Source organism: Trypanosoma cruzi, genomic scaffold (genome assembly GCF_000209065.1).
Source record: "Trypanosoma cruzi strain CL Brener 1047053517105 genomic scaffold, whole genome shotgun sequence".
NCBI classification, from domain to species: Eukaryota; Euglenozoa; class Kinetoplastea; order Trypanosomatida; family Trypanosomatidae; genus Trypanosoma; species Trypanosoma cruzi.
Window position 1 is genome coordinate 120,807 of NW_001849449.1, and position 15,206 is coordinate 136,012.

The window sequence follows — 15,206 nt, forward strand, 5'->3', positions numbered from 1 at the left end:
TTTCCATTTCTGGGGCGGAGTGTCAAGGGAGTCCCTCTGCGTGAGTTGGCTCTCATGTCTGATCCCAATTTTGCGGAGCTGGCGACACGGCACGCGCAGGAGGCGACCTCGGGCGATGCGGCGGGGATTTTGCGCCTTGAGCAGGAGCTGCGTGACCAGGCATGTCGCATAGCACGTGAGGTGCGAGTGGCTCGGCGGCTTGACGCCGTTCGCAATGAGGATCTGCACGAGCGGTACCCGTTTCTTCCCGAGGAGCCGGTGCGCGGCATTCTTCTTGGTGATGTGCGTCCGGTGCAGCAGCCAGCGTTCCGCGAGCTTTCAAACAAGTTGGATGAGCAGCGCCGGGACCCGACACGCAACGCAGCCGCGATCCGAGCGACGGAGGAGCAGATGACTGCGTTGGTGGCGCGACTGGCTGAGGAGCGCGCGGAGGCGACGGAGAGGGCGCATGAGCAGTACCCGTTTCTCCCACGACGTGTGCTGGGCGTGCGCCTTGGTGACATCTCGCTGCAGGAGGATGAATGTGTTGTCACAGCTGGCGCGGCGTCGTGTGCGGCAACAAAGGTATACGTCCATTGCGAAAGATGTTAGTTATACTGAGAAAGAGATGATGAGGCGCGCAGAGGAGCTGGCTCGCAACGTGAAGATTGTCGACGCATACCGTGGGAATGGGAACGAGTACGTGCGTGCCCGCAACCCGTTTCTCGTGTACGAGGATCGCAAGTGCGTCCCCCTGAGTGAGCTGCCGCTTGCCGGTGACGGCGTGTACCAGGGCTTGTTCCGGGATCATCTGACTGCGCTGGAGGACGCCGAGGCGAATGCGCCGCGGATCGCGGAGCTGGAGAATGCGCTTCGGTCCCGTGCGGATGAGTTGGCGCTGGAGGTTTGCGAGAGGGAGGCGCGGTTGTCGCATTACTCATTCCTCTCGGCCCAGGATGTTCCTGGTTGGTCTGAGGCACTGCTGCATGACGCGGAGTTTAAGCAGCTACGTGAGCGTTACGACGAACTGAGCAAGGATCCACAGGGGAACGCCGAGGCACTGCGTGAGCTTGAGGATGCAATGGAGGCTCGGAGCAGAGACATTGCGGAGGCGCTGCGGACGGCAGAGGCGACTAATGCCGCTGAGCAGGCGAGGCTTCGAGCTTTGTTTCCGATGTGTGCCGATCTTCCCGTTTCTATGGAAGCGGATAATGAGTCGTTGAATCTTTTACGGCGGAGATCCAGTTTGTTGAGTGATGCCTTTGGAAATTCAAGGGCCATTGATTATATTGACAGGAGTTTGCGCCGTCGTGTGTCGTTGCTGGCATTGGCTCCTGAAGAGACTACAATTGAATTTTGCCAGGAATCTGAGGTCGTTGCCTTTGACGTGCGTATGAATCGGAATGTAGGGAAGCATCGTAGGTTACGGCATACGACTGCAGCAAATCAGCGTGATGGTGACGTTAGAGGCGCTGTGAGGAATGAGGGTAAGGCTGTCTTGGAGGAACAGGGGGCCAAAAGTCGTCTGGAGGGGGATGAATTGGGTTCAGAGTTGGCTCTTAAGGCCGGAGAAAATCTTGCTGCTGTTTTGGTGGATGGGGAGGAGGAAGTTGCGAGGAGGACGATTCAGCAGGAGGAGGTGTTGAGACGTGTGGAGCATTGTTTGAGCGCTGTGGATGCATGCGAGGCGGCATCTCGCGAGGGATTAATGATGGATGAAAAGAGTGCTTTGTATGCGCAGTTCTTGTCATCTCTGATGGAGCAGGAGGAACTGGCTCGGAATGTCGTTGACAATGACCACAACAGCGCAATGATGAAACTGCTGCATGAAAAGGCCGCCGAAGAGGCATCTGTTTGCAGAAACGAGGAGTTGGCCGCTGCTCTCTGTGGTATGATGGGTGAGGAAGCTGATGATCGGGCACGGCTGCAACAAAGCGAGGAGAATAAACGGAATGCTCTGCTTGATGAGTGGCTGCAGCTTGAGGAGAGCGCTTTACGCAAACTTGTGGAGCTTAACGAGGTTCAATTGTTGGATGAATTGATGCTCGAAGAATCCGATAGCAGGAGAAAGGCTGCTTTAGGAGGGACTGATAGAGCGTCATACCGTGCTCGGGAAAATCTGTGCGATGAGGAGTCACTAGATAGAAATCGCCTGCACGATGTGGAAAGCGGAGAGATGAATGATCTCCATAAAATGGCTTTAACGGAAAGACATTGTATCATCTCTAAGGCTAAGATAGAAGAATTATGCGATGCTGAAGCACAGGGGCGAATTGCCATCACGGCCAACGAAGAGGAAGGTGATGTAGAATTAGGGATTATGAAACTGGTTGTGGATGAGATGCTCCTACGGCAAGAAATTGAAGAAGAGGGTGAACATCTGCTGGCCAGTACTACAAATGCCTTTGATGAGCTTTGCAAACTCATGGATACACTGAATGAGATGCTGCTGGCTGTTGGGAGTACTGAGGGGGAGGAAAGAGCTAAACTGATGGATGAGGAAAACAAAGCTCGGGAACAGATTACGTTTGAGGTGGAGGAAGGCAAAGCTACCGCGAGGGACCGGACAATAAATACACTGAATGAGTTGCTACTGACTGTGAAGAAGGCTGAAAGGGAAGAGAGGGCCAAGCTGATGGATGAGGAAAACATCACCCGTGGGGAGGCCCTACTGGAGGCCGAGAAGGAGGAGATCGAGTTGAGGCGGCGACGGAAAATGGAGGAAGAGTTGCATTTTTCTATGGATGAGGAGAAAAAATGCCGTGACGTTATTGTTGCTAATGAGCAGGAGGATATAAATCTTTTACGTCGAGAATTAGAGGTGGCTATTGCCGTTGAAGAGTCTGTTGCAAAGATGATTGGGTCCGAGGAGGAGGCGCGGCGTTCTATTGGGGACACCGAAGAGTATGAGTGGGGGCAGCTTCGAGAAGAAGTTGGGAAGGCGTCTCTGGAGGCCATACGTGCGCAGGAGGAGCGTGAGACGGTGGAGAAGGAAGCTCAGCAGATGAAACGCCGGCAGGATGCACAGGCATTGATTAAGAGTGTTGTGTTTGCCTACAGAATCAGGCGACGTCTCGCCAATCGCTTTCAAAATAGAAAAGCGCAGGAGAACAAGAACGCCATTGCGGAAATACTCCGCATGGAGTTTAACACGAGGAGTGCCATTTGCGATGAAGAGCGACTGGAGTGTCAGAAGATTGATGAAGCGAAGAGGTCCCTGCTTTCCCTTATAGGGACTCGGGCCGCCAGGACGATTGCAGAGTTGGAGAAAGAAGAGGATGACGCTCGCCATGAACTGATGGATGATTTTGCATTTCATCTGAGCCAGTTGCAACGTGCCTCACGGAAGGCGCTTGCGAAGAGACAGGACCTTATTCCATCACTCAAGCAACTTCAGGAATTTGAGGAAAACGAGGACCGGATGCACGCAACGACAGTGTTTACTGCCACTGGTAGAAAGGTTGGCTTACCCCTGAGTGACGATACTGGCGATGAGGGCGATGAGGAGGAAGAGTTTGATACGCCGTTGACCACTGGAAAGTATAAAGGCTACACTTTGGATTCTATTGGCACCTTCTTGCTGCAGTATGAGAGGGATCTTCAACGATTTAAGGCGTCGCTTGAAAAGCATAGAGTGATCGTTGCCGCTGATCATGACATGCTTAAGAAGGCTCGCGACAATGCCACGCAGGATATGGTGCACGGTGGGACAGGGGCTCTGTGGATCCCGACACGACCGCTTCCTTTATCGGATCTTGTGCGTGGACCCTCGGCGCAGTATCGTCGTGGCCGTATTGTTGACGCAAGAGGGCAGCGTCCCGTGTCACGAACGACAGATGCCGGCGGACGAGCCGCGACGCCAAGCGATGTCCATTTCTTTGACGGCCTTGTAAAATAAAAGGTATTTTTTTTTTTTCCGGTTCGCATGAAAAAGTCTTTTTTTTTGGTAATATGCCAATGACGAAAAAAAGGGGGCGATCTCCAGAGGATGAAAGGGAAGAAACGTGACTGTCCACACGTTTTCTTTTTTATTTGTTGTTGTTGTTGTTGTTGTTGTGGTCTTTTGTTTTTCTTTTTTTTTTCTCCTTTCCCCCTTTCTCACTATGTATTTATATGTATGTATATATTTCTAATGTGTACTTTGCCTTTTCCGTAGAGAAGCTGACAATCCAGAGAACGTTTCACACCTGCCCTCATACAAATACAACCACCAATGAAGAAAACAACAACAACAACAACAACAAAAGGAAATGGGAACATTAGAATAAATGCAGGGATTGAGAAGGAGAGTTATTGTTCCCTCCTCACCCTTTATTGTTATTGATATGATATGAATACAACGCAAGAATTTGATTTTTTCCTTTTTTTTAGACGGTAGTGGTGGTGGTGGTAGTGGTGGTAGTGGTAGTGGTTTGTGGGGGGTTTAAGAAGCGATTTTGTGGGATCTAATCTGGCGTTTTTTTTCCTTTTTTTTTTTTTTTTCCTGCTTCTTTCCCCCCCTCCACAAACACGCATCTCTCCACGTTGAAGGCAATGTATGTTTGGGGTGCTGCGTGCGTGCATGCGCCTCTCCAAAAACAAACAAAACAAACAAACAAACAAAAAATACGCATATAAAAAAAAAATATATGCGTATTTTTGGTTTTGTGACGGAAACATGCAAGTGAGAAGGTGGATGATTTATTTTGCCTATTTGTTTGTTTGTTTTCCTTTTCTTTTCTTTGTTGTTGTTGCCTACCCTTCTCTTGCACGTTGGGTAATACGCATGGATAGAGAAATACACACACACACACAATTACACAGTGATAGAGAGAGAGAGAGAGAGGAAGGGAAGGAGGGAGATCGAAGGGGGGGGGGTGGAAAGAAGTATTGGTTGAATTTTAGCTGTTTTTATTTATTTATTTATTTATTTTCTTCTTCTTCTTCTTCTATATGTCACAGGCTGTTGATGCGAGCATCAAAGTCTTTCTTCTCGGGGATAGTGGAGTGGGGAAATCCTCGCTTATGCTTTCCTTTGCATCGGGAACATTTGACCCGGATATCAGTTCAACAATTGGGATTGATTTTAAAGTTAAAAACGTGGAAGTTATGGATGCAAATGGGGTAAAGAGAAATGTTAATATTCATCTTTGGGATACTGCTGGTCAGGAGCGATTTCGCACCTTGACGAGTTCTTACTACCGCGGTGCCAATGCCGTCGTGCTTGTGTATGACGTGAACGAGCCACAGACATTTCACGGTCTTCAACGGTGGATGGAGGAGGCAGATGTCTTTTGTCGAAATGATGACGAGGATGATGCGGTATATTTGCTCATTGGAAACAAAATTGACAAATGCATTGGAGGAAGCTCCGAGGGGGAAGGAGTGCCGTTCATGTCGGTACCGAAGGAACAGGCGCAGCAGCTTGCACAGAGGCGCCGTATGCTTCTTGCCTTTACATCCGCAAAGACACGTGCGGGCGTTGAACAGGCATTTGACGAGCTTGCTAGGACTGTATATGACAAGATACGAGTGAAAGGCAGTGAATACTCTTCCGGGATAAATTTCAACAAACCAGCCAGTGAACCAAAAAGTAGTTCCTGCTGCTAGTTCGAATGCAATGTTTCTTTTCTTCTCCCTTTCCCTCTTTCCTACACACACACACACAAGGAAATCTTAGTTGTTTTACTTTGTTCAATGCGGAACGGAAAAGACATTCAGAAGAACACCACAGTTGGTCTTAAAGACTCCCATGCCTCTTCATGTGGATATAAATATTTATATCTATCTATATATATTATTTATATTATATTCTATATCTTTTCTTGTTTTCTGGAGTCTTGTTAAATAGGGTGTATACTGCTGCAGACAGATTAAAGCCATGTGAGGTGCCTTTGGTGATCTTCTTGACCATTGTAGTACTGCAGAGGGGAGGGGAGGGAGAGAGAGAGAGAGAGAGAGAAACAACAACAAGAAGTAACACATTGATGATCATTTGGCGCACTATAGGCGATGATAAAGTTTATTGTTTTGTATATTTCTTTCATGGCTTTTTGTTTAATGCCACCAAATTTTTTTTTTCTTCCACTTCTCGCACACAGTCACGCTAGGAAAGAAAGAAAACACGCGCTAAACGCTACTGTGAAATTCGAAGGCAGTGAAAGGACCAACAACACGCACACACACCGCCAACACACATACAAATATTTATATGCTCTCACGTGTTGCTGCAGTGGAGGCACCCCGCACACACAACCGTCGCCGCGTGACCGGATCCAGCGGAAGGAGGAGGGAAGGAAGAGAGAGTGAGCCGCAGAGGCCCAACATGTCCCGGCATCTGTTTACTTTTGCGGTGCCGCTACTCCTACTTGTGATGTGCTGCACTGGTGAAGCTGCAGCCGCTGATGGAAGTAAAACAAGGAGTATCATTGATCCGTTCACAGGGACGACATCGATATCATTTGCTAATTGGAAGGAATTGAGGGAGGCCGGAAGCAAAATCACCTCGCTCCGCGTTCCTAGCCTTGTTGAAGTGCAGGGTCATTTATTTGCTATTGCTGAAGCCCATTGCAGGGATGGAGGCGACTGCAGCGAAGTCGGCTTTACTGGGATTGCGTCAAAGTACCTTGGTTTAAATGTTGATTCTGGTCCGACGGAGATCTTGACGGCAGATGCGAGTACCTTTGGCGCAGATCTTCTAAAGGAAGGTTCTGAGGGTATCAATACCGCAAACGGCATAACGCGACCAACGACACTTGTACTTGGGGACAGTGTTTACATGCTCCTGGGAAACTACAGCCATACAAAGCCGCAGGTTGAAGGTACGAATGAGCCAGCTCTTTTACTCGTGAAGGGAACTCTCACTGATGAGGGTGAAAAGAAGAAAATCAGATGGAATGAGACCCATGTGGTGAACCCTGAACCCAAAGGAAAATCTCGTTTCTTGACCGAGTTAATTGGCGGTGGAGGATCGGGTGTTGTGATGCGTGACGGCACGATTGTGTTCCCCATGCAGGCCAAAGGCAAGGACGGAACGAGCTTTTTACTGTCTATGAGTTTTGACCCGTCAGACAAAAAATGGGAGCTTTCATACGAGACGCCTGGTAAAGGCTGCAGGGATCCAACCCTTGTGAGATGGGAAAAATACGAATATGGCGCAGAACTCTTCATGATGGCTCATTGTGCTGGAGGCTACTATGACGTTTACATGTCCACTCCGCATGGAGTCAATTGGAATGGACACTTCCAACCAATTACCCGCGTGTGGGGCAACTCACACAATCGAAAGGGGCACGGTGTCCAGAGTGGATCCACCACCGCAATCATTGAGGGAAAGGAGGTGATGCTCATCACCGCGCCGGTGTATCCGAAGGAGGACAATAAAGGTGGAAAAGGTCGGCTCCATCTTTGGGTGACGGACAAGGCACGTGTGTATGATGTTGGGCCGGTATCCCGTGAGGGTGATGACGCCGCCGCGAGCTCGCTGTTGATAAAGGATAAAAATAAAGAGTTGATTTCACTGTACGAGAACAAGAAGAGCGATGGAGCATACAATCTTGTTGCTGTGCGTCTGACCGAGAAACTGGAGCGGATAAAGGAAGTGGTGAAGAAATGGAAGGATTTGGACAGGGCCTTGAAAACATGCCGTTCCGGTTCCAGCGCCGCTGTCGACCCGAGAAAGAAGGGTATGTGCAATGGTCGTGTTCCCACTGATGGGCTTGTTGGCTTCTTGTCCGGTAACTCAACTCAGACCGAGTGGCGAGACGAGTACCTCGGCGTGAATGCAACAGTGACGAATGGGGAGAAAAGGGTTCCCAATGGATTGACGTTCCAAGGACCCGGGGCAGGGGCGGAGTGGCCTGTTGGCGACATGGGGCAGACTGTGCCGTACTACTTTGCTAACAACAAATTCACTCTTGTGGCGACGGTGTCCATCCACAAGGTGCCGGAGACAGGCAGCATCCCTTTGATGGGTGTGAAGATGAATGACACCGACAGCACGGTGCTTTTTGGTCTGTCGTACACCAATGACAAGAAGTGGTTGGCCATACCGGAGGATCCTGCTGGTAATGTGGAGGATTTTGTTAAGTGGGAGCCAAACAGGACGTATCAGGTGGTACTGCGAATGGATCATCATTATTGGACTGTCTTTGTAGATCGAGAGGAAATCCAGAAGACGAAATATAATGAGAGTCTGTTTGACTCGCACAGGATTTCACACTTCTACATCGGTGGGGACAGTAAGCACCAAAGTGCAACGGGCGGCCATGTGACGGTGACCAACGTCATGCTGTACAACGAGGAGCTGTGGAGAGATGATCTGTACAAACTCCATGCCAGCAAAGTCAATATTCCATCACTGGGTGTTGAAGAAAAGCCCACAGAACAGGTGACCAGCACAGACGTTTCGGTTGTTTCCGAGTCATGGAGTGAAGAAAGCGTCAGCTATGAGGAATTGACTGAGGACGATACTGATGAACAAGAGGAAGAAATCGTCGATGATCTGCTGCTTGCAGCGTACTCTTCCACAGTTGACGCGGAATCATCTGTTCATGAATCCGCCACTGCAGCGCAGAGCGCAGAGAATTCCCATCAAGAGGACAATGCCCAGCTTTCCGGAGGCGAAACGGCTCAGCAAACCACGCTGAATGAAGCGAAGGAATCGATGCAACGTGATTCATATGTGCAGCCACAAGACCTACAGTCAGAGAAATCAACGGTGTTCAATGATGTTGAAACATCCCCTGAAAGTATTGATACAGAAGAGCCAGAGGAGGAGGGAGAAGCGGATGGCAGGAGTGGTGGAACAACGTCTCCAGTAGCTGCGTCGTTGAGTATGGAAACGGTCGCTGCATCAGTGAACGGTGAGCACCAAGTGCAACAAAAACTTGAGCTTTCCGCTGAAAACAACGACGTGCGGTCCACTGGAACCGGAAATACCGGCGCGGAGGAAAGCCTCATCCTCGAGGCGAGGGACGGAAATTCCGAGAGAACTATGGGTTCAGGCAGCAGTCCCACTCCTTCAAAGAGTGACGCCGAACCGTCATCCGCGGAGAACACCGACGACGTCTTTCGGACTGAAGGAACCGAATTTCCCGTTGAAAACGGCAAGGAGGTGCCACAGACAGTCGACACCGCACCGGGTAACACAAACACCACGCCTGGAGGTGAAGGGATCCCCTCAACAAAAGGCGCGGCACGACACTCGGACAACGACACCTTCACCGGGGAAATTGCGGATTTGTTGGCCATGGGCGAATTTTCTGAAAGCACCGTGCATGGGTGTGTGTCTCGGGTGTTGTTGCTGCTGCTTCTGGGACTGTGGGGCGCTGCGGCTCTCTGCTGAGGTGCGAGGGAGGGCGGAATTGCGGCTTTTCGTGGAACAACAACTGAGCAGCATCCCAGCAATACCCAATGAGTTTTGTTGATTCCATTTTTTTTTTTTTTTTACTTTCTTTATTTTTGTTTTCTTTTTTGTAAATCACTTCCCTTCTTTTTCTTGCTGCTTTTGGGGCAGTCACTATGGACGTTTTTTTTTCTTTTCTACTCTTCCCTCTTTAATTGTTTCTTGCTGCACTCTTCCTGTGGGGGGTGCCGTGTGTTTCCCGCCCAACTGCTCCACTCGCACACCCACCGACACGCTCATGACGACGGCCCTGTGCGCCTCGCCTGCTGCACGCATGAGGAGGGGCGGCGACGAACGGCGCGCTGAGGGAGCCGTGACGTGTGGGCGTGCGACGAGGGCCTGTGGGGCGGAGCACACATTTCTTCCCTCTTGTTTTGTTTTCTTTGCGGCCAGGGCGGGCAGACACCCGCAGCGCCACACACACAGCCACACCCTGCCGCCGTGTTTTTCTTTTTTTTCTGCGCTCACTCTCCCGATGGAGAGACGCGACTGCCGTCGTGTCTGCGTGCTTCTCTCAGTCCCCACACACGAGTGACTGTGCTCTGCGGGCCGCACTCGCACGCCGATGGGAGGGCTGAGGGGAGCAGCAACACGCAGATGACCCCATGAAATATAAACGATGTGCGGACACGCGGAGGGTCGGACGGTTGAAAGACACTTAAATATTTAATTTTTAATTTGTGGGCAAAATATACAAACAATTTCTGGAGCAGCATGGTAGTTGGGTGCTTTTTGTGTGTGGGTTTTCTTTTCTTTTTTCTAATTTGGGTGTAGCCGTAATAGAGGACGACATTTTTCAAATTTTTTTTTTTTGCTTTTTTCATTTTTCATTTTTTTTCATTTTTTCTTATTGTTTCCAAAGTGTGAGGTGTGGAAGGGTGAAGATGAATTTTTTTAATTATTTTTATTTAATTTTTTATGAATTGCCGCTGCTTGGTCTGCAGTGCAATATCATGAGCTTGAGCAGTCCTGTTATTTTTGCCATGCACTTCTGCTGTACAGTTTTTTTGTGTGTCTCTTTAAATGCTCTGCTTTTGTTTTTTTACCTCTTTGCCTCGTGTTTCTGCAGGCACACACAACCACAAAATACACATTGCAGTGGATTTTGATGCTTCTTTTTTAGTGCGTTCTGGCGGCTGCCGCCTCCTTCTGTGGGCATGAAGCGAGGGGAGGAGAGGGAGCGCGCACGGCGAGTCACTTTTCCTGCAGGCGTGATGCACCGCCTGTGACCGCTTTGAGTCGGGCACCGAATCCCATTGGGGATGAAATTGCTGGAAATGTTGTTGCCGCGTCATGGATGAATGAAGAATCGCTTTCGCGTGCGGCTCTTTGGTTGATTGCTCGCTTCTTATTCGTTGTGTGCCGGCAGCGGGCTGTGGCCGTGTCTCGTTGGCCGTGGGATTGAACTGGAGACGGTGATGGCGGTGTGTCGCTTCTTTTTCTCGTCCGTTGGTGGATGGCTGCTGGCGGTGTGTGCGTTTGTTGTGTGGAGGGCCGAATCCTCTCACCTGCGGACTGACGGCACTGCGATTTTTTTTTTGTCTCTGTGTGTGTGGGCTGGTGTGAAGTTGCCAGCCAGTATGAGGGTCTTTGCGGTGCTTTTCGCGCCCGTTGTTTGTTTCTTTTGTGTGTTTTGTGCTGCTTCTTGCTTTTCCCCTGTCATTCTCTCCTCTCGTGTTCCTGCGTGGAGTGGCCGCATGCTCACGAGCCATTTTGATTGTGAGTGCCTCCCGACGGCATCCATTTGTCTCACTCTCTTTCTCTCTGCCTCTCTGTTTGTCATTCCATTTTGGGTACGGTGTCTGCGAGAGGGTCGGTGCTCTCCTCGCACCTCGCGTGAGTGTGTTGATGCTCTTTTCCTTGTGCGATGGTTCCCCGTGCTGTTCCTTACGGATTGTTTCGTGCCCCGCTTTTTGCGTGGGTGCTTTTTTCTGCTCCCCACTGACCTTTCTGGTGTATTTCCGCTGTTGTTGCTGTCTCCTCCACTTCTTGAACACAGTCACGCTAGGAAAGAAGGAAAGCAAACAAGCGCGAATCGCTACTGTGAAATTCGAAGGCAGTGAAAGAACCAAAAACAGCACACACACCGCCCACACATACAAATATTTATATGCTCTCACGCGTTGCTGCAGTGGAGGCACCCCGCACACACAACCGTCGCCGCGTGACCGGATCCAGCGGAAGGAGGAGGGAAGGAAGAGAGAGTGAGCCGCAGAGGCCCAACATGTCCCGGCGTGTGTTTGTTTCCCCGGTGCTGCTCCTACTTGTCTTGATGTGGATGTGCTGCGGCAGTGGAGCTGCAGCCGCGAAAAGGATATTTGTAAAGGGGGCGGAATCACCGCAAAGGGTCGATATTTTTGTGCCGCAGAAGACAAGGGTAGTGACGAAAAGTTCTAATCTAGCTAGTGGGAGTGGAGTGAGAGGTTCTTTTGGTTCACCCTCTCTCGTCCGTGCTGGTGGAGTAATTGTTGCCTTTGCCGAAGGCTGCACAAAGTATAATGGTCCTCACGATAAATTGAATGGGCTTGCTTGTTCTGACATTGTGGCGGGGCACATCAAGGCTGCGGAGAGATGGTCCTCTCTTGTCGATGAGACCAATAAAGATAAACGGGATGCATACACCGTCTTTAGCCGGGGAAATGAGGGGAGACGCTTGGGTGTTTCGCTCCGGTCCACAGCAATTGCACGGGATAATAATGTGTTTCTACTTGTGGGAAGATGTCATATGAACTATTACAAAAATACGAAGAGGTGGAAGCTAGGTGGCTCACATATTCAACTGGTTGTGGGTGAATTCACGCAGTCTAATGACGACGTGCAGAGTGAACCGATCAAATGGGGTGCTCCCAAACAGTTTTCGCCAACAAATAGCCCAAAGTCTCAAAGTGATTTGAAGGACGTTTTGCCCGGTGGCGGGTCAGGCATTGTGATGGGGAATGGCACGCTCGTGTTTCCCTTGACGTCGTCGAAAAAAAAAACTGTCACCTTTTCTCCATGATCACTTATTCGACGGACAGTGGCAATACCTGGGTGTTCCCAGAGGGCATTTCTTCGGCGGACTGCGTTAACCCCCGCATTACCGAATGGGGGACGGGACAAATTCTCATGGTTACTGACTGCAAGGACGGCCAAATGGTTTACGATTCGCGTGACATGGGGACAACGTGGGCGGAGGCTGTCGGGACACTCTCAGGCGTGTGGGTCAACTCAGGATCGGGAGACTCTCAGAAGAAAAGCCTGCGCGTGGATGCCCTCATCACCGCGACGATTGAGGGAAGGAAGGTCATGGTGTACACCCGGAATAGGTACCTCTCTAGGGAGAATAAGGCCAATGCGCTCTACCTTTGGGTCACGGATAACAACCGCTCGTTTTCTGTTGGACCAATTTCTCCGGGGAGTGCTGTGAATGGAGGGTTTGGCAGCACCCTGCTATACTCGGATGGTGCTTTGCACCTTTCACGAGAGAGTATTGTGGGAACGCGCCGGGGCATATCTCTTGCCCGCCTGACGGAGAAAATGAAGAAAATCAGGTCCGTCTTCAGTACTTGGGCACAGATTGACGCCTTCTTTTCCAATTCGTCTACACCCACGGCTGGTCTGGTTGGACTCCTGTCCAATGCAGCCAGTGACCGCAAGTGGATTGACGAGTACCGCTGCGTGAATGCAACGGTTATGGAAGCGGCGAGAGTAAAAAGTGGCTATGACTTCACAGGCCCTGGGTCCAGGGCAATATGGCCCTTTGACAGCTGGGAGCACGGTAAGAATCACGGTTTTGTGGATCACAATTTTGCTCTTGTGGCGACGGTGACCGTCCGCCTAGTCCCATATGTGAGCACTCCTCTGTTGGCTGTGTGCCTGGGTGACAGTAAGAGTACGAAGATTATTGGGCTGTCGTACGGCATGAATAAAAGGTGGGAGACGGTGTTCAACGGCACCAAAACATCACAGAACGGCACTTGGGAGCCGGAGAGAGGATACCAGGTGGCGCTCATGCTGCAGGACGGCAATAAGGGCTCCGTGTACGTGAATGGCCAAATTGTGGGGAGCCCAGAGAATATAGCGACACCTGAGATGCGGGGATATGAAATCACACATTTCTACTTTGGGGGCGACGAGGGAGACAGCGACAGCAGCGTGACAGTGACGAACGTCTTTCTGTACAGCCGCCCACTGAGCGTCGGTGAACTAAAACTGGTCAAGAAGAGCGACGATAAAAAAGGAAACGGTGACGGCAAAAAAGGAAAAGGTGACGGCCCCATGCGTTGCGGCGTGGATGGCGTTGCTTACAAGTACATTTGGGAGATTGGTTGCGGTCGCTGCGGGCTCATGCAGTCAATAGAAGAGGCTCTGCAGCGTGCGTGCGAATGTGTGTGCATGCATGCTTGATGCTTAGAGCTGTGTAGCTTGCCGGAGAGTGCCGCTGCTGCGCTGTTTTTGTGGTGGGCGTTGTGCGTGTGCTACTGACGCTTCTGCTGTGGGTGACGCAGGGAGTCTTTCTGTCACACATGTTTTTGAGGGCTGTGACAATTCTGCGATGGCATGCGCGAGTGGGGGACTACCGAGAATGATGCGGGGAGCTGTGTGCGGCCCACACGGCGCGTTGGAGCTGCAGCTGCAAGTGGCTGTACGTGGCGCGGGTGGCTGTGCTGACGTTCTGCCAGGCACCGGTGCTTTGCGAGGAGGGAGGGCGGGAGCCCGCTTTGCGTCTATTTGAAGTGTTTCGGGTGTGGTGGTGGCTGGCGTGCGGGCTGTTGGATTTGTTCAATAAAACAGGAGAAAAAACAACAATTAGTGTGGATAGACTTTCCCTTTGTCCGACTGCTGCCTTTCTGCTTTTTCTTCATGTGCATGCCGTGTGCGCGGCATCAACCTGGACGCTGTTTGTTGTGCAGCGCCGGCCCATCGGTCACGCTAGCGGTGCCAGTGGTCATGTCCTTCTTTGCTGGGATCCCACCACTCCGCACGGTGGTTGTGTGGGGCTGCGTGGGCGGTGGGGGTGGATGGCGTAACTGATTTGATTGTGTTCTCGCGTCTTTGTGTTGGCGGTCGGGCTGTGGCCGGATGCTTCTGCGTGCCACTGTGTTTATTTGCTGTTGTTGCTGCTTCTTCCTTCTCCTCTGACCGAGCATTTAGAGTTAATTTCGCTTCACCAGCACAACTATCGTTTCAAGGTGTTAATTATTAATTGCTGTATTAGGAATAGCAGAAGTAGTGGGATAGCGATATATAGGAATTGTGTAACTGTATTTGCCATCTGTATAAGGGGATTTGTTGGACAGGAGTTATGGTGGACGGGGCGAGTGCAACACACCACGACAGCCCTGTTGGTACGTGTTTGTGTCGGTGGATGCGGTCTGCGGAGGGTGCGTGTCCGCGCGGCCGGCACCGTGTGCGGCGCAGGGCCGTTGCGACTGTGCGTGCGGCGCTGCTTGTGGCGTTGGCGCTTGTGGCGTTGGCAGCGTGGATGCCCGCGGTGCATGCGGTGGTGTTGCGACTGCGGGGCGGCACGGTGGACAGAGCCATCACGGTTGGCCGCGCCGTGGACACGGTGCTGATGGACGGCGTGTACATCACGAACGGCGTGGCTGTGGTGTTTGACGTGCCTGCGATGCTTCCCGGCGCGCTGCGCATCGAACTGAGGGATTGTGTGTGCGACGGCGGTGCGCAGATCTACGTGCGGGGCTACAGCGGCGAGCCGGCGACTGACCGGAGCCTGGAGGTGAGCGTGAGCGGGCTGTCCGGCGACTACTGCTCGCTTGTGTTTGTGCACAACCTGCCGGCACACACGAACGTGACGGTCCGCGACTCGACGATTGTGACGCCTGGACCGATGCGCTATTCC

The 15,206-nt window shown here is 51.2% G+C and overlaps 2 protein-coding genes and 2 pseudogenes across 2 annotated transcripts, besides 15 other annotated features; all 4 read left to right on the top strand.

Annotated features, from left to right (window-relative positions):
- Positions 1-3,877, top strand: Tc00.1047053508963.10 (annotated as a pseudogene; the record flags this gene model as incomplete).
- Positions 1-6,305: a sequence feature (heterozygous, non-Esmeraldo-like haplotype).
- Positions 4,012-4,036: a microsatellite.
- Positions 4,201-4,223: a microsatellite.
- Positions 4,353-4,391: a microsatellite.
- Positions 4,436-4,461: a microsatellite.
- Positions 4,555-4,582: a microsatellite.
- Positions 4,787-4,821: a sequence feature (GA-rich).
- Positions 4,869-4,891: a microsatellite.
- On the top strand, positions 4,912-5,568 carry Tc00.1047053508963.20 (small GTP-binding protein Rab18, putative; the record flags this gene model as incomplete). The annotated part of the gene is made up of 1 exon (XM_803107.1): positions 4,912-5,568. One exon carries the CDS (start codon positions 4,912-4,914, stop codon positions 5,566-5,568), a length of 657 nt encoding a protein of 218 aa, XP_808200.1.
- Positions 5,727-5,777: a microsatellite.
- Positions 5,895-5,920: a microsatellite.
- On the top strand, positions 6,170-9,304 carry Tc00.1047053508963.30 (trans-sialidase, putative; the record flags this gene model as incomplete). Its single annotated transcript, XM_803108.1, has 1 exon — positions 6,170-9,304. One exon carries the CDS (start codon positions 6,170-6,172, stop codon positions 9,302-9,304), a length of 3,135 nt encoding a protein of 1,044 aa, XP_808201.1.
- Positions 6,306-15,206: a sequence feature (areas not merged during assembly with more than two copies in the genome that could not be assigned to a particular haplotype).
- Positions 9,392-9,434: a microsatellite.
- Positions 10,023-10,044: a sequence feature (AT_rich).
- Positions 10,166-10,213: a sequence feature (T-rich).
- Positions 10,252-10,284: a sequence feature (AT_rich).
- Tc00.1047053508963.40 lies at positions 11,474-13,750 on the top strand (annotated as a pseudogene).